Source organism: Aquarana catesbeiana, linkage group LG02 (assembly GCF_042186555.1).
Source record: "Aquarana catesbeiana isolate 2022-GZ linkage group LG02, ASM4218655v1, whole genome shotgun sequence".
NCBI classification, from domain to species: domain Eukaryota; kingdom Metazoa; phylum Chordata; class Amphibia; order Anura; family Ranidae; genus Aquarana; species Aquarana catesbeiana.
Window position 1 is genome coordinate 136,485,484 of NC_133325.1, and position 23,716 is coordinate 136,509,199.

General features: G+C 43.2%; 1 protein-coding gene across 2 annotated transcripts in view; it reads right to left on the minus strand.

Moving 5' to 3' along the window:
• The window catches only part of ATM (ATM serine/threonine kinase), a 283,336-nt gene that overhangs the window by 212,143 nt on the left and 47,477 nt on the right, over positions 1-23,716 (minus strand). For both annotated transcript variants that reach the window (XM_073613497.1, XM_073613498.1), the window contains exons 7-11: positions 16,369-16,607; positions 11,303-11,472; positions 5,530-5,702; positions 3,047-3,418; positions 1-192 (exon numbers count right to left, since the gene is read on the minus strand). The exon at positions 1-192 is cut by the window's left edge and continues 12 nt beyond it. In XM_073613497.1, coding sequence (XP_073469598.1) covers positions 1-192; positions 3,047-3,418; positions 5,530-5,702; positions 11,303-11,472; positions 16,369-16,607 — 1,146 coding nt within the window. The remainder of the gene's footprint in view (positions 193-3,046; positions 3,419-5,529; positions 5,703-11,302; positions 11,473-16,368; positions 16,608-23,716) is intronic.

The following is a 23,716-nucleotide window of genomic DNA, read 5'->3' on the forward strand; positions in this document are numbered from 1 at the left end:
GGGGCATGCTCACTGGCATCATCCATTTCATCATCCTGGCTGCCAAAGAGTAACCACGTAATGATCTCTTCTTTGAGCTGTCTTTTAACCCCACTGATCTCATGGACATGTTGCTCCAGGCCGGAGGAGAGGTAATCTGGGACAGCACAGGAAGTCAGAGCCAGGGCCACACTTAAGCAGTGCATTGCAGAGCTGAAAGTAACCAGCAGTTAGTCATATGGGTTCATATTTCATATAATTTTGTATGATACAAAATTTCACTAGGTAAACCTGAAACATTGCATACAGATTTTTCATATTTATATGCCTGCTTTGTTCAGAAGGGCTCCTACGGTAGTGAGTTTATTTTTTATTTATTTTATTTTTTTAATTACTGAGACAAAATCAAAAAAGGTAAAACAGCATCAGCTGTACTGTTTCACCTATAAAACCCCATAATGTTCTGTTGTGGGTGTACCCCTATTTTTAGGTCTACTGAAAAAAAAAAAAAAAAAAAAACAATTTATATGAAATGCTATAAAACATACTGCATGTACTAAATGTATTTCTAAATATTTTTTATGAAAAAACCACTAACCCAAAACTATTAGTCTATCTACACAAGTAGCAGAATTACATAAAAATGGTTACATAAACATGTATTATCCTAAGAGTAACAAAGACACACAGATGACATCAATACATCAAAAAGACACACAATAATCATTTGCCATCCAGGGAAATTTTGACATTTCTCACAAACATATTAAAATCAGCATTTTTTTTTGCTAAAAAATTGTTTGGAACCCCCCAAACATATATTTTATGAAAGCAGATGCCCTGGAAAATACAATGGTGGTTGTTGCATTGTCACACAATAGTTACACAACCGTTTAACAAACAAATTTTCAGGAAAAAAATACACAAATGCATTTTGTTGCAAAAAAAACACAATATAAGACCATTTTATTTTGTAAATTATAAAAGATGAAGTTGTGCCAGGTAAATAGATACCAAACATTTCAAGATTTAAATTTGTGCACACCTGTGAAATGGTGACAGACTACATACAGTACCTAAAATCATCCATGGGTGACCCTTTAAAAGCCTTTACAAGTTACCAGTTTAGAGTTAAAAGTGAGCTTTGGTAGTAGAATGATTGCGCTTACTTTGACATTTGCATATCCACATGAGCAGGGGGGTATATTTGTGCTTTAAAATTTCTATTTATTTTATATACATTTTTTTTAACACTTTATTTTACATTCAACTTTAAGGATATCACAGGGGGCTGAACACCCTCCTTGTGATAGCTTGGGCAGTGTGATAGGTACTCTTTATTGAGAGATTAGACCCTGATCCCAGTTATACCCTCAAAGGCAACCAACTAAACAGAGATTCATTTGATTGGCTGCTTCCCTGGTTGTACAGACTAGGAAAAAAAACAGAAGGGATGAAATCCTTGAGGCTTCTAGTTTCATGACACAGCAAAGGGAATAGGGGCAGGGCCCTACCGGGCGCTCTTAAAGTGATCCAAGTGCTGCAAAATTAATACTGGAAAGCCAGTTGCCAGCTGAAATAAATGATAAGAGGATCATGGCCGCAGCTGCGTTATTGGTGCAAGGTCTGCTTTAAGCAATCAGAAATATAAATTGAATATAAAAATTTAATTTTTTCATTCAGTATTAAATATCAAGGGGCATATTTATAAAGCAGTGAATCTGATATTCAAACATTCACTGCAGGAGAATGCTCCAGGTACATGTGTTAAAAATGACAATAACTAAATTTCCACTAAAGAATTACACATTCATTGCTTTAAAAATAGACCCTTAAATGTACAGTATTTCACAAAAGTGAGTACACCCTTCACATTTTTGTAAAGATTTAATTAGCCATTTTTCCTCCCTGGTGTCATGTGACTTGTTAGTGTTACAAGGTCTCAGGTGTGAATGGGGAGCAGGTGTGTTAAATTTACTGTTATCGCTCTCACTCTCTCATACTGGTCACTGGAAGTTCAACATGGCACCTCATGGCAAAGAACTCTGAGGATCTGAAAAAAGAACTGTTGCTCTACATAAAGATGGCCTAGGCTATAAGAAGATAGCCAAGACACTGAAACTGAGCTGCAGCACAGTGGCCAAGACCATACAGTGGTATAACAGGACAGGTTCCACTCAGAACAGGCCTGGCCATGGTCGACCAAAGAAGTTGAGTGCACGTGCTCCGCATCATATCCAGAGGTTGTCTTTGGGAAATAGATGTATGAGTGCTGCCAGCACTGCTGCAGAGGTTGAAGGGGTGGGGGGGTCAGCCTGTCAGTGCTCAGACCATACACCACACACTGCATCAAATTGCATGGCTGTCGTCCCAGAAGGAAGCCTCTTATAAAGATGATGCGCAAGAAAACTCACGAACAGTTTGCTGAAGACAAGCAGACTAAGGACATGGGTTACTGGAACCAAGTCCTGTGGTCTGATGAGACCAAGATAAACGTATTTGGTTCAGATGGTGTCAAGCGTGTGTAGCGGCAACCAGGTGAGGAGTACAAAGACAAGTGTGTCTTGCCTACAGTCAAGCATGGTGGTGGGAGTGTCAAATTTACACTGTTATACAAGCTGTACACTCACTACTTTACATTGTAGTAAAGTGTCATTTCTACAGTGTTGTCATATGAAAAGATAGAATAAAATATTTACAAAAAAAGTGAGGGGTGTACTCACTTTTGTGAGATACTGTACATGACAAGTATAGATAAAAAAAACTGTGCATAAACAATAAGGCTGTGTCCTTTTGCAGAACAGCTTGGTCTGCACAATACATGGATAAAAATTATAAATAAAAAAATACCACAATTTTGGGGGTACATAGATTATAGTGGAAATAGAAAAAAACAAAAACAAAAATGCTAGTGGGTTTTTTCCCCCTCTGTGTTTAGTGTGTTTTTTAGTGTACCTAAGACACACATGCACTGTATGTTCGCAGCAAACTCCAGGCTGCGTATGAAGCTGGGTAACTTCAGGGCAAACAAGGTAACTTTAGGGCAAAACCAAACACACACACTTACCTGGAGGGTTTTCCAGCAGATCCTGAGAAGATTTTCCAGAAGTCTCTGTCTGCAGATACATGCCCCCCTTGTAACATGACGCCCAACAATGCAAAGCTTTCAGGCTCTGTCTGTGGAGAGCTAATGCTGCGAATAGTCACAGCCCAAATTTTAGTCCACAGTTTGTGAAGATCAGACTTTGGGGTCATAATCACATCATTTTTCTGCATTTGGCAAACAGCCACTTCTTTCAGACACCTCAGTACAAAAGTTGCACGCTCCCCTCGCCTCTGCTGGACCAGGAGTTGGTGGAGAATGGTTAGTAGTGGAGTCAGCTCGCTACTCGGAAGGCTGTGTGGGTGGCGTGCTATTAAACAAGCTACAATCTGTAACCTGGGAATATAAACAAGACAAAAGAATGAAAAAAGGTTAACCCAATCAAAAGCTGAACGCAAAGCAAACCTGTGAATTCACAGGTGAAATACATATACTATATGTAATTGTCAAAAGATTTTGCCTTTTATTTACCCATTCTTGTCACACACTGGATGGCACCCTAAAGCTGGCCACAGACGGATCTAAAATTCAGCTGGTTCAGCAGGAACCGGTCAAATCTGAACCATTTATTGACAGGCTGATTGTACAGGTGGCAGGCTATGGACAGGCTTGTTGTACTGGAATCGATCAACTTCAATACAACCAGCCTATCGCGTTTTTTTGTTCAATCACTGCTGGCAGCTATCCCCTCGCTGTCAGAATACAACAGCACAGCGGGAAGTATTCCCCCATCAACACTGACTGTATTTATAGGGGAATCAAGCAATATTCTTTCCTTTAACCACTGGTTGAAGTAAAGAAAATTGCATAAGGTATGGCCTGCTTTATTTCCTACTGCAACTTTGCAGCCTTGTCACCTGTATGCTCAGTAGATATTACATTAGCAGTGTGATGCTTCTGATACTCTGGCCAATAAGCAGGCTGCATTAAGAGAAATGACATAGGAAGCGTTTAAATGGAATCAGATAATAGGTTTGTCACCTGCTTGGCTTTGTTATGTAAAAAAATGGCAGGTAAAAAAGAAGAAGATTGAACTATCTCTATAGGTTGGTGTCTATATAGACACATTATCAGTAGCACACTGATTTCAAAGAGGGAAGTAAATTATAGTCCATCTGCTGTTCACTAGTCCCAGCCCTGGACCTTTACTGCTTACAGATGTATGGAATTTGTATTGCTTTTCATTCTAAAACCCCAATCCACATTGTATTGCATTGTTATTCTCATCTTAATACAACTCTGGTAAAAGAAAACAGAAAGCTAAGAATGTACTGTATAGGTATTTCAGTATTGCACTTAGATGTTTTCCTGGAGTTCCTATTAATAGTTTTAAAAAAATACTTTAATGAGTGCTATAAAAAAATACCTGTTGATCACATCAAAAATTCAGAGCTGTCCTGCCCACACTTTGTGTTATCTCAAATAGTCTAATTAGCCCTTTTAGTTCTTATCTTGGACTTCTAACAAAAAATATATAAGCATCTTTGTTGCAAAAATGAGCAGAGTGGGTGGATATGAGTAGCTTAGCAAAAGACAACTGGGCAGGGCTGACACCACTTAGTCAACATAAAAAAGTGCTTGGTCTTGTCCTGACACACTTTAAGACCAAGATATAACATATGATATTGTATAAGGTATTGCTATATAAAAACAAACACGTGTGCACATGAACTAGCATATCAACTGCCTGTTTATAGTGTATGCCAGTTCATTCAGATGCATGTTGAGGTGCAGTTTTTGCATCTATGGGAAGCCCTTGGCATAAACTCAGGAATTAGCAGCAACACTGCCACAGTTATAAAACTTGCTCAACATTTAATAGGTGCTTAGGACTTTATTGCTGCTATGGCAGATAAGAACTAAAAACTGACAAATATGGCAGGAAACAATTAAAATAAGTCTAGATTAGAAGGAGACCTGGTTCTGTTTCAATCTTTTAATTACATTTTCAAAATAATAGTATAAACATCATAGTTTAAACACAAGAAAGTGCAAAAATGGTTCTGTCATCATAAACTGTAAACAGGAAGTTATAAACGATAGCATATTGAAAAGGTGAGGAGTTAAAACAGGAGTCCAAGGAAGTCCATCATTGGGTACCAGGGGCGGCACCAAAGTGCTCAATTATGATGAGATCTGTATCGCGGAACCTGTTTGGTTATAACCCAAAAAAGAGGCTAAGCAGACCTGGTTCTTTCATATAGAACATTTGGTCTATATTAACTTCTAAGGAATAACAACAGCCAAAGCAGTAAACAAAACTAATGTAAAGTTCAGCTTCCCCAACATGTCCCACCATGGTCTACATATACCTGAAAGGCTGGCATTGTTAGTCCACAATATTCAGCACATAATTTGCAATTAAAGTATTTACATCTTCACCTGAACCATCAAAACCCCACTTATCTGTACTAACATCTGTCCAAACCCTGTATTATAATTATTACCATGGAATCACATCAAAATCATTTTCTGATGGTTGAAGTTTTTCGCGGACCACTTCCCAGCCCAATTCGATCCTTCGACGCTTGCTTGGCACCATACTTGCAGATGGATCCCTCTGAGTCACGGCAAAAGCAGCCTGAGTGATTTCCAAAATACGAGTGTTTTCTGTGAAGAGCTGATCAAGAAAAGAGACAGGCTTATCATCCAAACATTTAACAAAAGGGACAATAGAGAAACCATAATACAAGAAAAGATGTACATGCATAGGTTATTTAAAAAAAAAAGAAAAAAAAAAATTTATTAACCACTTCAGCCCCAGAAGATTTTACCCCCTTCCTGACCAGAGCACTCTTTACAATTTGGCACTCGCTTTAACTGACAATTGCACGGTCATTCAGTGCCAGTTCACACAGGGGTGACTTGTCAGGCGACCTAGCCGCCTGACAAGTCGCCTCCCGTTCTGTACAATGGAACCGTTCTTAGAAAAAGGTTCCTGTACTACTTTGGGGGCGACTTGTCGACTTGCATAGACTTCTATACAGAAGTCATTTTGCAAGTCGCCGTGGCAGTCGTGTGCAGGTCACCTCAGTGAGGCGACCTGCAAGTCGTGCTGCCCCTGTGTGAACCGGTGCTTAATGCTGTACCTAAACTAAATTTGCATCCTTTTTTCCCAAAAATAGAGCTTTCTTTTGGTGATATTTGATCACCTCTGTGGTTTTTATTTTTTGCGCTATAAACAAAAAAAGAGTGACAATTTTGAAAAAAACAACAACATTTTTTACATTTTGCTATAATAAATATCCCCCACATTTAAATAAAAAAAAAAAAAAAAAAAAAATCGCAATAAGCGTACATTGATTGGTTTGCGCAAAAGTTATAGTGTCTACAAACTATGGTAAAGATTTATGGCATTTTTTTTTTTTATGTTATTTTTTTTGACTAGCAATGGCGGTAATCTGTGATTTTTAGTGGTACTGCGACATTGCGACGGACACTTCTGACACATTTTTGGGACCACTGACATTTATACAGCGATCAGTGCTATAAAAATGCACTGATTACTGTGTAAATGTCACTGGTAGGGAAGGGGTTAGCACTAGGGGGCAATCAAGGGGTTAAATGTGTGTTCCCTCATTGTGTTCTAATTGTATGGGGATAGGACTGACTGGGAAAGGAGACGTATCGTTGCTCCTACTTAGTAGGAAGAAACGATATGTCTCCTCTCACATGACAGAACAGGGATTTGTGCGTTTACACACACAAATCTCTGTGCTGGCACTCGTGCATGCGCGCCCTCTGGCGGCTCTAAAGGGAAGGACGTACCCATACGGGGTTTCGCCCAGGAGACTCATTGTGCCGCAGTATATCTGCGTGAGCCGGTCGGGAACTGGTTAAAGGGTTACTAAACCCACAACAGTAAAATCAGTCTGTATATGCAGCATAGCATGCTTGTTATACTCACTGTGAAACTCAAGGGGTTAATCCTCTGCATTGTGTAAAAAGGCTGTTTTATCCTGTATCCACAGATCTTTCCCTCCTGCACTGCCTATCTGGGGAAGGCCATCTAACACAGGCAGAGTAGCCGACCTGCACATGCTCAGTTGTGTCTTTTATGTTGGAGAAAACAGTTTCTTTTTTTCAGAGATAGCCAGGTCACATGATATTAACATCGCACATGTGAGCGTGTATACAGGCTGTAGTGAAAATCTCCTCCTTCCTGAACTCTCAACACTGGAGAAACTCTGCAGTTTACCATGTAACCGTGGTATACAGATCATCCAAAAGGGTACATAGATGCAATATTTTAATGTAAAAAGAAGATTTATAAGCTGTGGGCATGGTGGGGGGATGACTGACCTATTTTCATATTACTGGGTTTAGTAACACATTTAAAAGGGGTGTTCCGGCCGCAATGTTTTTTTTTTTTTTTTTTAAAGTCAGCAGCTACAAACACTGTAGCTGCTGACTCTTAATAAGGACACTTACCTGTCCAGCGAGCCCGCGATGACGGCCCCCCGAGGCCAATCCGTCCATCGGATCGGCTGCCGGCCATCTTAAACGAAGGGAAACAGGCAGTCGAGCCTTGCGGCGTCACTGCCCGTTTCCTACTGCGCATGCGCGAGTCGCACGGCGCTTTGTGAATGGCCCCGTTGTGTTCTGGGACACACACGTCCCAGAAGTCAACGGGGCCACTCGCCGAAGAGAAGCAAGCGCCGCAGAATAGGAAGAGGCAGATTAGGAAGACTGCCTAGCAACAGGGGTTTCTGGTAAGTTAAATTTTTTTTTTTCAAATGTTTTTTTTTATTATTTTTTTAAGAATATTAATGCAATTTTTTTTTGTTTTTTTAGGGTGGCCCTCCGCTTTAAATATCAGCAGATTAAATTTTAGTGCTGTTTTGGCTTAGGCAGCAAGATCAAATGAATGGGCCACTCTAATCATATGCATTTGTGTTAAAAATCCACCACAACGGATCACCACTTTCCTACTTAGGCCCCTTTCACACTGGGGCGGGGGCGGCGTTGGCGGTAAAGCGCCGCTATTGTAAGCGGCGCTTTTCCGTCGGTATTCGGCCACTAGCGGGGCGGTTTTACCCCCTGCTAGCGGCCGAGAAAGGGTTAAAAACCACCGCTGCAGAGGCGCTTTGCTAGCGGTATAGCCGCGCTGTCCCATTGATTTCAATGGGCAGGAGCGGTGAATACTCCGCTCCTTCACAGCTCTGAAGATGCTGCTAGCAGGACTTTTTTTCCCATCCTGCTAGCGCACCGCTCCAGTGTGAAGGCCACCGGGGCTTTCACACTGGAGAGACAGCAGCGGCTGTTTCGGGTCGGTTTGCAGGCGTTATTATTAGCCCAATAGCACCTGCAAACTGCCCCAGTGTGAAAGGGCCCTTAGGGTAAAAAAAAAAAAAAAAAAAAAAAAAACACACATCTACCAAAGTGCCCTTACAATACACTGACAATGTTGTTATCAAGATAATAATTAAAAATAAAAAAGTGTAGCGCTATATATATTGAGCAAAAAGTTTTACGTGCCTAGAGACAGTAAATACAATAAATCTGAAAAACTGTGAGAGTATGGCAGATCAGCCACTCAAATTCATACATAAAAGTCCAAAGTAGGAATAAATAATAAACTTGTGAAAAAAGGAAACTACCACCGAAAGTCTATGGGGGTTGTGCGTTTGGAAATGGTGGAAAATTACTTCTAACTTCACACGAAAATGAAATTTGTCACATCCAACAAGTTGATGGATAACGAAGGAACCACAGGTGGACAAAGGATCTAGATGGGTGGCAGTACAATCACCGAAACATCAGGAGGCTTACCGGAACTTAGTGACTTGAAAAGACCTACGTCTTACAAGTCAAAAAGGCTTGCTGACCAACCGGTCTGGACAGGGTAACTCGTCACCAATCTTCAATTCGCGATAGAAAGAGGGGCATCAGCAAAGCTTTCCACGTCCACATATGCCAGTTGTCGGCCAGCAGAGGGCACTACTCCTAGACTTCGGGTCCCTGCACGGCGCAGGTCCACACCCACACAAGGCTGCAGTCATCTTCAGGACGACGGATCCCCTAAATAAATCATGTGACTGATGATCCTTGTGGGGTGGAGCTGGGTGATGTCAGTACTAGGAAACAGTTTTTGTCTTATGCCTGAGCAGCGCCCTGAGCTCTACCAGACCATATTACCAGTTATTGTCTGAAGTGCACCAGCCTATGTGGACATGGAAAGCTTTGCTGATACCCCTCTTTCTATCGCGAATTGAAGATTGGTGACGAGTTACCCTGTCCAGACCGGTTGACTTGTTGACTTGTAAGACGTAGGTCTTTTCAAGTCACTAAGTTCCGGTAAGCCTCCTGATGTTTCGGTGATGGTACTGCCACCCATCTAGATCCTTTGTCCACCTGTGGTTCCTTCGTTATCCATCAACTTGTTGGATGTGACAAATTTCATTTTCGTGTGAAGTTGGAAGTAATTTTCCACCATTTCCAAACGCACAACCCCCATAGACTTTCGGTGGTGGTTTCCTTTTTTCACAAGTTTATTATTTATTCCTATTTTGGACTTTTATATATGAATTTGAGTGGCTGATCTGCCATACTCTCACAGTTTTTCAGATTTATTGTATTTACTTCATTTTTATATTTTGGCCACTATTATTTATATTGTATTTCAATTGATGTGTTGAATCATATAGTGTGACTTTGTTCCACTATTTATACCTTTGTCTATAAGGGTTGTTTAGGTTTTATTCATTGTCTCTAGGCACGTAAAACTTTTTGCTCAATATATATAGCGCTACACTTTTTTATTTTTATTTTGAACTCCAACCTAAGTCTATAGGTGTGTTAGCTGCTAATTGGTTTATACATTTGTGTAATTTCTGGCGCAGCGCTGTACTTACCTTCACATTTCCGTATTATCAAGATAATAATTAAAAACACCTTCAAATCTGCTAATGCTTCTACAGGCCATAAGCCAAAGGCCATATAGTAAGCAATCTTCACATTTATACATAAAAAATAACACTTCTAAGTAATAAAAGGAAGCTACCCATGATCGTAATGACAAATACAAGTTTTGAGCCCAAGAAACACTTTTCTCTGTAAAGACAAAGTTGTGAAACTTCCAGAATTTTTGAATACAATATCATTGTCAAGCCTAGGCTCACACTGGAATGCGGTGCGGGAAACCCACAATCTGTGTGCATTTCCTGCACCGCATTCAAAGCGTACTGCTTTCAGTGCAGTCTTAAGGACACCCCAAATGCAGGTCAGAAACACAGTATGTTTGCCTGCACCGGATCACATGGTACAAAACTACCATGCAATCCGGTTGCAGTGCGATTCCAAATTGGTGCATGGCGGTGCGATTTGACCCCATTCAAAATGAATGGCCTCAAATCCCACCACACTGAACTGAATCGCATGTGAATTGAACAGGAATGCGGTGCGGTTCCTGTGCGATTCATAGTGTGAACTCAGGGTAAATGAAACGCATAATCACCTATTCTCTTATACCTGTTGAGTGAACTAAACTTCTAAGTTTGCTTCATGCAGTATCACAACAGTGGGGTGATGTTCTTAAACTTCAGTCACAGGTCTAAAAACAGGAATCTATAGTGAGTAAGTAATAAAGTTAACAATACTTTGCTGACCAGCAGAGTGTCCTACTGTAGCAATGTAATCAGTGTTCAGATTGCACGATATTGCATGTGATAAAAAACAAAATGCAGGTATGTCACAAAGCCCAGCCCACAGACAAGACATGTTGTCCTGAAAGAAGATTAAAGTGTACATCCAATCAATAAATAATGTCTTTTTTCTAGTTTTTGGTAGAGTGGGAAAGACTTCTATCACATTTTTTACTGCAATACGGGGCTGCCTTAGAGAGAGACATTTCCTCCCTTTCGGTCTCAGTGACAAGTTTTAGACAGGAAGTGAAGGAAAATCTGCATCAGGGACACAGATAGAAACAGAAAAGGCTGGCAAGGGGTTTAGCATATTTGCGTAAAAATAGTATTTTTTTTTTTTTTTGCTGTTCAAAAGCTCCCCACACTTCTTGTCTGATGAAACACTGTTGGTAGAATGGTAGGTGAGCTGAAATCTCTCTAACAGAGCCCTGGATTGCAGCAAAACCCATTAGGGGTTCTAACCCTTACCCAAATATTAAGCCAAAAATATTTGGCTGGGCATCCACGTATAACTGGCAGACAAACACCTTATAGTAAATAAGAAGTGTATGTTAAATGTCTCTTGGAAGGCAATTACCTGATGACAAATGTCTGCCATCAATTCCACCAAATTCTCTTTGACTGCAATATTCCGAGATCCTGAAGAGTATTTTCCTCTGCTGCCAATCTGACTAATCTCATTCACCATAGCATCGTATAGATTGTACACATTTCTCTGCCACTTCTCAGCTTCGAAAGCATAAGCACCTGAAAAAAGTTCAGCCCCAATTAGACATTATATCGTGGACAGCATCATGTGAGTGAATTCTAAAGAGAAAATTCCAGCAATGTAGTTTTACAAAACATGTTCCATAACTCCACAGCAGGAACCCATAGTACTGTTGTCTGCATAAGCTATTACATCTTAGAATATACACACCTCTAAGGATGTAAAAGTCTACCATAGACTACCATATGGATTTACTGATATGGTGTAAAAAAACCACCATGATCAGAGACATCTTTCTTATGTTGAACTAACATAAATAAGGACCAAGAGTCACCGTTTTGAGTTTCCCCATACAACAACATGCAAGAAAAATGCTCTCAGTTACAATAAGTGGTACCATGAAACTTCTTTTAACAGTAGCATTAAAGTGGTTGTAAACCCTTACATATACCCAGTGAAGTGACTGGCCTCAGGTGACACACAAAGAAATTACACTTGGTACTCTTAATTGAGACAAGTGCACACTACAGAATGATATGCTTTGTTCATATGTCATGCCTGAGGTTTACAATCACTTTAACCACTTCAGCCCCAGAAGGTTTTACCCCCTTAATGACCAGGTCATTTTTTTTGCAATACAGCACTGCGTTACTTTAACTGACAATTGCGCGGTCGAGCAACTCTCTACCCAAATAAAATTAATGTCCTTTTTTTGTCCCACAAATAGAGCTTTCTTTTGGTGGTATTTGATCACCTCTGCAGTTTTTATTTTTTGCGCTATAAACAAAAAAAGGACAATTTTGGAAAAAACAAACAAGAATTACTTTCTGCTATAAAACATATCCAAAAAAAAATTCTTCATCAATTTAGGCCAATATCTATTTGGCTACATATTTTTGGTAAAAAAAAAAAATCCCAATAAGCGTATATTGATTGGCTTGTGCAAAAGTTATAGCGTTTTCAAAAATAGGGGATAGATATATATTGGAGCACCCTTTCAAGGTTTATTCGGGATGATAAAAGGGGAATTTGTCTTTCTGAAAGAAGAATAAGCTGGGAGATAATCTCACAGCCCAAACCACATTCAGGCAATGAGAATTTTTTCTTTGGGGTGAACTGAAGCCGGACAGAAGAACTGTCACCTGCTTGAGGTAAATGGCAGAAACTACCTTAGGAAAAAAGGAACTGGCCAGAACACCACCTTCTCCCTAAAATAAAAAAAAAACAAAAAACAAAAACCTCAAAAGGTTTCTTTTGTGGAAAAAGCTGCCATTTCAGACACTAGCATCCCAGAGGTGATGAGTAAAAGAAATATAACCTTGTGGATGAGAGTGAAAAAAGCAATATGTCTTATGAGCTGAAACAGCAGTTTCTGAAGTGAGCAGAGAACAAGATTCAGTACCTGAAAAACAAACAGGGGTGCAGGATGGTTCAATGCTGCAAACACATCAAACTTCCCGATGCTCGAGGATGTGGATCGAGAGATGAAGATTGGACAATGACCAAGCCCCCTGCGCCGACAAAAAGTCAGATCAGATGATGCTCCAGCCTTGCAATCCAGCGCTGCAGGGGCAACCAATCAGCTGAACTTCCAGATTGTTAACGAGACTCCCCCGATGTCCAGGTCTCCTGCATGGACAAGGACTATTCCCCAGTCTGACAGGCCAACATTTATCACGAGTATCTTACAGAAGTCAGGAAGGAAGGACTTCTCCCGATTCCAGATCCAGAACCCCTAAAGCCAGGGACAACCATGTGCGATTCACATGCAGTTCTGTGCAGTGCAATTTCAGATTATTCATTTTTATTAGGCTGAAATCGCACCACTTTGCACAAAAGTAGCGCATGGACTAATTTTGGAAAATCACTGCAACCAAACTGATGTGGGCATACACACACTGCATTTGCGACCTGCATTTGGGGTGTCATTAACTTAATATTGGCACCCTCTGCAGAGCGCAACTACAGTGCATTTTAAACGTGGTGTCAGAAACTAACACAAAACGCTAGTGTGAAAGGGCCCTTAAACTGGGCAAACAGGACTGCTTTGTAGGAGGCCAAAATCAGGCCCAGGGACTCTGGTACCGGTGTTTGGGACTAGAGCCATTTCTGAAGGTTCAGGATCTACCCAAACCAATTTAATGTCTGCACGGGCAAAGCCACACTGTGCGACAAAGCTGACCAACTGTTCCCTAAACAGGTGGTCATCGAAGTATTCCATAATAAAGATGCCACAAGAACTAATAGTGGGGTTAGTGCCTTGGGGAAACATGCATGCAGACAAAAGGCCTAAGGCCTGCAAACTGGCAGTGCAGGGGCCCACAGCAAAATGCAGGAAACTTTGAGCTAGAAAGATGGGAGCAAACAGGTACACATCCTTATTGTCGACAGAAATCAGAAACTCCCCCTGGTGAAGGGAGGTGATGACAGATCTGGTGAATTCCATGCAGAATTTCTGGATTCAAATGAAGATGTTCAGAGCTTTGAGATCCTAGACAGGGCACACTTTGGTTTGGGAACAGTAAACCAGCTGGAGTAAAACTACTGAAACCATTTGTAAACAGGAACTGTGCAATAAATTGTTGTTTCAGAAGACCAGAGGGGGCTTGATGGGAGATCTGTTAACCTGGGCGGTGCAACAGGAAGGTTAGGTGAAAAACAGAAGAGGGGGCGGGTACCAAAACACCAGTTAGGATACCATAGGATACCACCTTCTGCACCCAAACGTTAGAGTTCTTTAGAGCGGACGGTCAGCTTTATTGCAATAACAACTGATGCAGCTCAGTAGCCGGTCGTCTTATTACAAGCAGCGGGAGGGGACGCCCCCCTGCCCCCCTTCCGCCGTTTGCCCGGGCTCTCCCGTCCCACCAGAAGACCCGAACAACCAGCCGGCACTTCCGCCGGCTGGCCAAATACCCGAACAAAGCATCTCAGATCTAGTAACCTGGAAGCAATGTCATGACATCACTTGCCGCATTACTGGCATCTTAAAGCCGCCATTTTTAAAACATATAAAGTATAGAAAAACGCCGATCTTGACGTTTTGAATACTTTCAATTGCAGAGGAGGATCCCTCCATAAAAGTACCTGTTACTCCCTTTTATTGTGACAAGGGATGTTTACATTCCTTGTGACAGCAATAACAGTGGTGATAAAAAAAAAAAAAAAAAAAAAGGAGTAAACTTTTTTTTTTTTTTAAACGTACAGAATATCGGCACACAATATCGGCTATTGGCCTGAGAGGTGGCGGAAATATTGGTATCGTATCGACACCGAAAAAACAATATCAGTCGATCCCTAGTTAGAGATGCAAGTTGTCCAAGAGTCTACAAAAGAGTTCCATCCAAATCCCCACACACACACACACACACACACACACACACACACACACACACACACACACACACACACTACCACCACTCTGGAACATGGGGGCACACCTTCATGCACAGACAAATGTGTCTGAAGATTCGGCAGACTTTAAGCACCAGAATTTTTGTGCAGACTGGGAACCAAGCATGGAGAAATTCTTGACTAGGAGATCAAGGGGGTGGGAAAATGGGAGACGAATGGGACTTTTCTTAACAGTCAGAGTGGGGGAAACTTTGTAGTCTGCCCTTTAGGCTTCTTCGACTGAGAAAGATGGATAACCATGCCAACAGTAGCATCAGCATTTTAACCAAAGTGCCCTATGCATATATATAACAACATGAGACACCTGCAATAGACAAGACAGGTGGCTACCAGCAGGCAAGCAGACAAACTGTAGTATCATGAGAAGAGCTTTGATTGAGATTTTTTTTTTTTAATAAAAGTGCTAGCAAAAAATAGTTTAGTTTTTTAACACAGCAGAGCTGAAGAAGAGATGCTCATCCTCCTAGGACACTAAAAAAACTGAAGGAGACTGGTAGTTGGAGTGGTAATCTTAGGCTGGCCTACAGATTTTTTTTATGCGCCAGGATAAAACTTCCTATGTCCTTGAATGTATGAGAAAGAAATATTAATCAGAATTATACTCAATTCTTTATTTACCAGATTAAAAAACAAATATAAAGAAAATGTTAAATACCAATACAAAATCCACGTACAAATAAAACAACTTTCAAATGGATGACATTTCTGACAAAATATTCCTGCTGAAGGTCAAATAACTAAATCCTCTCTCTCTTACTCAGGTCAAACTGCGAAGGGGAGGAGTCAGCAATCTTTGCATCACTCCTCCCAAAACAGTGCAAAAATATAGAAATCAGATATGTTTAGTATGTAAAAAAAATATAGAATTCAGATATGTTTAGTATGTATGGCCCTATCATTATACATTATAAACCATTTTTACTATAGGCTAAAGAAGGTTTACAGAATGACAACAAGATGTCTTACAGAATATTAACTTAGAAAATAAGTATGGTCAAACCTTTTTTTGGTCATACTTCTCTTCTGGGTCACAGGAGTGCGCTTACTTTAGCCCTCCTGAGACCCAAAATCAGCTGACAATGGGCTAAAGCCTGCTGTTAGCTGACATCACAAAGCCACTCCAGGCTCTGGAAGGATCCCGACCAGGTTGTCAGGATCCACTCAGATGCCTGATCGGCAGCTGGCTCAGCCTCTTAGCGTGCCACTGAGAGCTGGAGGTAAGCCGCTGCCCCCACCCTGCAGAAAGCGGTGACTGACTGAAAAATGAGTAATAAGCAATCATATGATCACTCTGTTCTTGGGCTTAGAGCTGGTGGGAGATAACTTCAGCATCAGACAGATGCTGCAGCATGGAAGTATGTAGAAGTTTGTTTTTTTGTAAAACCTCAAACTTCGCTTTTGAATGAAAATTATAAGGGTTTTCATAAAAGCCAACTGATTTACTTTTACCAGCTTTATAAATGTAATGTGCAAAATGTGCATTTAGAAGAATGTATTTTGTATAGAAGTTATTTCAGCACCTTCTTCTGTAGTCTTAGCTCCTTTTGGATGATGAATGTGAAGCATTAGTCGGAAAAACTCCACAATCTCATCTTTCAGAGTATCTTTCGGTCTGTGCTGGATCCACAACTTCAGTACAGTAGGGAAGATCTCTTCTCCTAACTTACACACCCGCATGCGGCAGTTTACACATGTGGTGGAAAGGAAGACATTAAGAGCAGCGAGAATCTGATCCAACCCTGGAAGGTTCCTCTCTTCTCTGAAATAAAATAGAACATTTTCCTGATCAGTTTGTAGACCTTCACAGAGTACAAATAATGCAAATCAAATGCAAATTAGTTTCTGTACCTCTCTGACAGAATTGAAGAGACTACATTCATACAATAAAAGTGCAGGACTGGGACCACACACATACACATACACAGTGGGTATAGAAAAGAATTGCCCCCCTTTAAAATAATCACATTTTGTTGCTTTTCAGGCTAAAATGAAGACAGATAACGTTTTTGTTTTATCTAGCTGCATTTACTCAGTGCAACGTATAACACCCACGTGAAAGATATAACACCAACATGTCAGGAAAAAAATTAAAAATTAAAAAACAGAATCACTGAGTTGGAAAAAGAATCATCCCGCTCCTAAAAATAACTTGTAAACTCAAATCAGGTATAGCTAATCACCTTCTCCATGGCACACAAAGCCATTTGAATTTCAACTGTGATCAGCTGTGGTCAATTTGATTAGCTCAGCCCAAAAAAAAAAAAAGAGCTTTTCTGGAGCATTTCAGTCCCTGGTAGTGCAACTGAAGCAAAACAACAACAAACAAAACAAAATCAAGTTGTGGACAGGCACAAATCAGGAGATAGATAAAAAAAAATTCAAAGGCTTTGTCAATGCCTAGAAGCACAGTGAAGTCTAGTATTAAGAAGTGGAAGGTATTTGGTACAACACAGTCCCTCCCTGGATCAGGACGTTGCTCCAAATTGGATGAAAGAGCCAGGAGGCAACTGGTCGGAGAGGCTACAAAGAGTCCTACAGCAACTCTGAAGCAGTTGCAGGAATAATGTCCACTGTGCGCATGTGAAAACAATATGGCTTGTATCGGAGGGATTGCACAAAAAAAAAAAAAAAAAAAAAAAAGCTACTCTTCAAGAAAAGGCCACATGCAGTCATGGCTGATCTTTGCCAAAATGCACCTTAAAGATTCTGAGGCCACATGGAAAAAGGTGTTATGGTCAGGTAGGATAGAGGGGAAAGTGCCAGGGAGGCCGATCCTGGGCTGCAGCATCCAAATAAGTACACTCCATTGAGTGTGACATTGGTGAAACCAGTCAGGGACCAGCACTGCTGGAGCTGAGGGACTCTCCTAGCTGCTAGGGGAAAACCTCCTCCAGTGAGAGTGTGGGGGGGGGGGGGAGCGAAGGTAAAGGATAGACAGTTTCTGGTGGTAGGGGACTCAATTCTTAGAGGGACAGATAGGGCAATCTGTGACAAAGACCTGAAGCGCCGAACTGTATGCTGTCTACCAGGCGCTCGGGTTCGCCACATCACGGATCTAGTGGACAGGTTACTGGGAGGGGCTGAGGAAGACCCGGCTGTCATGGTGCACATTGGAAGTCAGAAGCAGATAGAGTGTCCTAAAGAACGATTTTAGGGACTAGGGAGCTAAATTGAGGAAAGGGGCCTCCAAGGTAGTATTCTCAGGAATACTACCAGTACATCGAGCCACACCAGAAAGGCAGAGGGTGATTATGGAAGTAAACAAGTGGCTGAGGAGCTGGTGTAGTAAAGGAGGGGTTTGGGTTCCTGGAGTACTGGGCCGACTTCTCAGTCGGTCACCAGTACTAACGAAGGGACAGACTGCACCTAAATGAGGAGAGCGCAGATGTGCTGGGAGTAAAGGTGGCCAAAAGGTTAGAGGGGTTTTTAAACTAGGCAACAGGGGGGAGGGTCCAGAGGTAGATATAGTCAGCACGGAACATAGTCCAGAGGGTAGTATTGGGGGCATTAGTGATAGGTTGACTAAAGCACATAAACCCAAGTTAAGTATAGTAACAAGTCCTAGTAAGAGGATAGTATGCGACCGGTCTAAACTACGTGGCATGTTCACCAATACCAGGAGCCTGGCGGACAAGATGGGTGAACTAGAGATGCTGTTGTACGAGGAGGATTTGAATTTTGTGGGAATTTCATAGACTTGGTTCAACAGCTCTTATGATTGGCTGGCAACTAGATACCGAAATGCACCGAAATTTCGGCCGCCGAAACATAGCAAAATGCCGAAAAGGAAATCACGCTGATGACGGTGCCAAAAATGGGGTGGGGTGCCACCCAGTACAGGGGTGTCGTTCTGGAGCGTCCCTGTCCAGCCCTCTTCTCCCCTCCCTCCCTCCTCAACGAAGCGGCTGAAAGCCGAGAACAGTGCTCTATCTATGGAGGAAAGCTGTCAGCACACCGCATTAAGGAGCGGCTTGTCGGAATGATCAGCGGGAGGAGAATTAATAGTGTGCAGCACCGCGGGGTCAAGAGTGCAGGACTTGTTTGCAGTCCTGCACTCTTAACCCCCCCAGATGCTGCACACTGACAATGCTCCTCCCGCTGATCATACCAACAAGCTGCTCCTTAATGCGGTGTGCTGACAGCTTTCCTCCATAGATAGAGCACTGTACTTGGCTTTGCCTTGCTAACACTGCCCTGTCCTGATCCTGTCTGACATACTAAGGCAGGCTGCATGATAGGCACTGGTAGGCTGCTGGGCACTGGTGAGGCACAGGCAGGCTGCATTAAAAGAACCTGGTGAGGCTGCTTTGATCTCCTGTACCACATCTGCAGTCTCTGACCGTTTCCTGTACCACGTCTGCAGTCTCTGACCGTCTCCTGTACCACGTCTGCAGTCTCTGACCGTCTCCTGTACCACGTCTGCAGTCTCTGACCGTCTCCTGTACCACGTCTGCAGTCTCTGACCGTCTCCTGTACCACGTCTGCAGTCTCTGACCCTCTCCTGTACCACGTCTGCAGTCTCTGACCATCTCCTGTACCACGTCTGCAGTCTCTGACCATCTCCTGTACCACGTCTGCAGTCTCTGACCATCTCCTGTACCATGCCTGCAGTCTCTGACCATCTCCTGTATAAAAATATTTTTTAATAACAGTCATGTTCGGTATCGGTTTTCGGCCTAGTGTATTTTTCATTTTCGGTATCGGCACCAAAAAAAAAAAAAAAAAACACATTCGGTGCACCCCTACTGGCAACCATTCAAGGGTATACCCGCTGGCTCAGGATGTGAACGGACGTGTTCCTGTGTAGCTCCGGTCTCTCCCTATACAATCCTGCTCCATCCTGATCATCCATCGTCAGCACCTGATTTCTTTCCAGCCTAATCCCTTCAGGTGTGTCTTGTGCATCACTGAGGGGCATTTTGGTTGATGGGAAAGCGGCGTACGAAGAAACAGCCTCCGGTAAAGATGAGCATCGCTACACGCTCCTGCCAAGATGGCCGCCGCCATACTGTCCACGGGCCCAGCTCATCCCCAGCCTCCACTCCGGATTTCTTCGGTGATGGCCTGGACGATCCCCACCACCCTCCCCAGAGATTCTGGACCCTGCAGCCATTCCTTCCGTACCGACCCCGGGCCCGGTGGTCGCGGATGGCGCCAAGGAACCTACCCTGGCAGATGTCCTGGCCATTATCAAGGTAAACCATGCGGATCTGGTGGGGAAGGTGGATGGGCTTAAGATAGACTTAACTATTATGCGGCAAGATGTGCACAAGCTGCGTGGCCGGGTTACCGAGACTGAACAACGTATCAGTGATTTGGAGGACACTATTGCTCCCATTTTACCTAGACTCAATACATATGGGGGAAAGATTACAACTTTGGAGGATAAGGTCGACGACCTTGAAAACCGCCTACGCAGGAACAACCTGCGCCTGGTTGGACTTCCGGAGCGGGTGGAGGGGTCTGACCCTGTAGCCTTCCTAGAGAGCTAGCTTGAGCAAGAGTTTGGCCGAGAACAGTTATCCCCCTGTTTTGTGATCAAGAGGGCCCACCGAGTTCCCGGGCGCCCCCTACCAGAAGGTCACCCCCCACGTACGATGGTGATTCGTCTCCTTAATTACAGAGACCGCGACTCCATCTTGGGGGCCGCCAGGCGGAAAGGAAGTCTCCGCATTAATAATGCAGTGGTGTCACTCTTTCCAGATTACTCAGTGACAGTTCGCAACCATAGAGCCAGCTATCAACGGATCAAGCAGAAACTTCGGGAACAAGATATTCAGTATTCCATGCTTTTTCCTGCCACCCTTCGGGTCACATATCAAGGGAAAGCTCATTTCTTTCAATCCCCACAAGATGCCATGTCTTGGTGGGAAGCAATACCCCGCCCTCCCAAGCCTCCTGCCTGAAGCGGATCCCCACATTATGATGGCTCCACAGCTTTAACAGAAGTTTCTTCTCCTCTTTGGGATCCCCTTGCCTGCATTATAATTTTTTCTTTCCCCTTCTCCCCCATTTTTTGTTATATTGGTTATGATGGGCAATTTTTTCCGTTTCGGTACGGACATGTGCTGACCTTGGAGGATCCTACTTGTCTCCGGAGGGAGAGTACCAAGACCCGGTTTATAACCGGGCCCGAGCTGCCTTTGGGCTCAGTCCCCTTATTTTATTTCCTTTTGAAACATTATAATTGACTAATGACTTTTTTTGTAGCCTTTGAGCTTATATTTTTTTCCTGCCTCCTGTTCCGGGCCATGCGCCCCAGGCACGATACAAGTTTAGGGTATAGGCCCACTCCCCTTTTTTGGAGCTGGGCAGGGGAATTAAAACCCCTGTTGGGTATTGAATGTGACAATGTCTGTTGTTGTATGGTTGTATGTATGATGTATGTATGGTTGAATGAATGTCTGGCACTGCGACCCTTAATTGTATATGTGGCCGTGACCGGGGGAGGGATTCTTCTTCAGACCCCTCCTGACCCGCATGCACCCATGCTATCAACTCCATGTCTAACGTAACTGTTTGCTCGTGGAATGTCCGCGGGTTGAATTCTAAATTTAAAAGAGCATCCATCTTTGCGGCCCTGAAACTTAGTAAACCACATATCCTGTGTCTTCAGGAGACTCATTTAATGGGGGCCAAGATGTTGGCGCTCAAAAAACACTGGGTAGCCAACCATTATCACGCTACCTACTCAAATTATGCCCGGGGCGTAGCCATATTAATCCGTAAGGGATTGCCCTTCGTGTGTCACCAAGTTGTCCTAGATCCCAAGGGGCAGTATGTTATTTTACATGTATCGATACATGACACACCCCTTATTCTGGTGGCGGTGTATTTCCCTCCTCCGGTCACGGCTGCGATGTTTTCTGGTCTTGATATTCAGTTTGCAAATCTGCCTAGCTGTCCTATGCTTATCCTTGGGGATTTCAACTCGGTCTTGCAACCTGACCTAGATAGATCAAAACCTTTGAAGTCCGAGTCCGGGTTGCTCCGTGCGTGGTGTAATACCTATGGATATGTGGATTTGTGGCGCTGGAAATTTCCAGAGGCCAAAGTGTACTCCTGCCAGTCTAGGTCCTATGCAGCCCTTTCCAGAATTGATTTTGCTCTCGCCACGAAGGATTTCTTACCGGTTGTTCAATCCATAGCGTATCTCCCCCAGACGGAATCTGACCATTCTACGATACAGGTAGATTTGACTATGGGCCATAGACCCGGGTTTCGAACTTGGAGACTCAGCCTTCTCTGGATCTCTACTCCGGAGATAGCTGAGGGCATCCCGATTGACATGACTATTTATTGGTCTCTTAATACTGACTCTGCTCCTGTGGGTCCTGTTTGGGATGCCTTTAAGGCCGTGGTAAGGGGTTCCTATATTTCTAGAATCAAGAGCTACAGATCTGCCGGGAGGAGGACACAAGATGAGCTTCGGAAGGTTTTGGAGGAGGCTCGTGCCCGTCATGCGGACGCCCCCTCCTCTGAAACCAGAGGCGTGCTGACTGAGGCCCACCGGGCGCTGCAGTTGCACTTGGTGGACTTGACCAGGAAGCAACAGTTGTACCTCTCAGCTCGTATACATGAACATGGTGGGAAAAATGGCAGACTCCTGGCATATCTTGCTCACGCGGACTCTCAGGGAACCACGATTGCTGCAATTCACTTACCTGACGGATCGATTACATCCAACGCATTGACTATTAATAAAACCTTCGCGGACTTCTATGCCACATTATATAAGGGCACGGAAATCCCTCCAGAGACAGACTTTATGGGCTTCTTCGAATCCCTTGAGCTCCAGGTACTCAACACCTCCCAGCAGTCCCTCCTAGACAAACCCATCACGCTGGAGGAGGTCACCAAGGCCATAAGCCTACTTCCCTCTAATAAAGCTCCGGGCCTAGATGGGCTTCCTTCGGAGTGGTACCAAGCGCATGCAGAGGTACTGGCTCCTAGGCTCCTCAAACTGTTTTAAGACTCCCTTAAATTAGGGAAGCTTCCTGAATCCTTAAACGAAGCACTTATTGTGGTTATACCCAAACCCGGTAAGGATAGTAAACATTGCGGATCCTACAGGCTTATTTCACTTCTGAATGTTGATGTAAAGATCTTAGCAAAAATTCTTGCCCTTAGACTCCAGTCTGTCATCCTCGCCCTTATACCACCAGATCAATCCGGTTTCATGCCTGGCAGGAGTACATTTGATAATATCCGAAGGTTGTACCTACATGTTCATGAGGCGGCACGCGCGGGGCGACCTGGGCTAGTTCTGTCCCTAGATATACTAAAAGCTTTTGATACTGTGAGTTGGCCTTTTTTATGGGAAGCTATGGCACGGATGGGTATTGGCCCAACTTTTATTTGCTGGGTCCGCTTACTATATGCAGACCCAAGAGCTAGGGTTCGTACAAACATGGATATCTCTGCACCATTTTCCCTAGGACGGGGTACTCGGCAGGGGTGCCCTCTCTCTCCCCTGCTGTTCGCAATAGCCATTGAGCCATTGGCTCTGGCTGTGCGGCAGACGGCCGAGATTGGGGGCATCCGCTCGGGCCCGTTGGAGGAAAAAATCTCCTTATACGCAGATGATGCCCTGGTATATCTAGATGGAAGGGAAAGCTCTTTTACTAAATTAATGCAGGTGGTGGAGGAGTTTGGTGCGGTTTCAGGACTCCGAGTGGGCTGGGAAAAATCGCAGGCCTTGGCTATCGGTCCCCCTTCCACTTACAATTATTTACAGAGGTCACGCATTCAACTGACGCCCTCCCTTAAGTACCTTGGTATCCAGATACATACTGACCTTTCTAGGTACGAGGAACTTAATGTCACCCCTATAGTCCAACAGATGACGGAGAAATTCCATACCTGGTC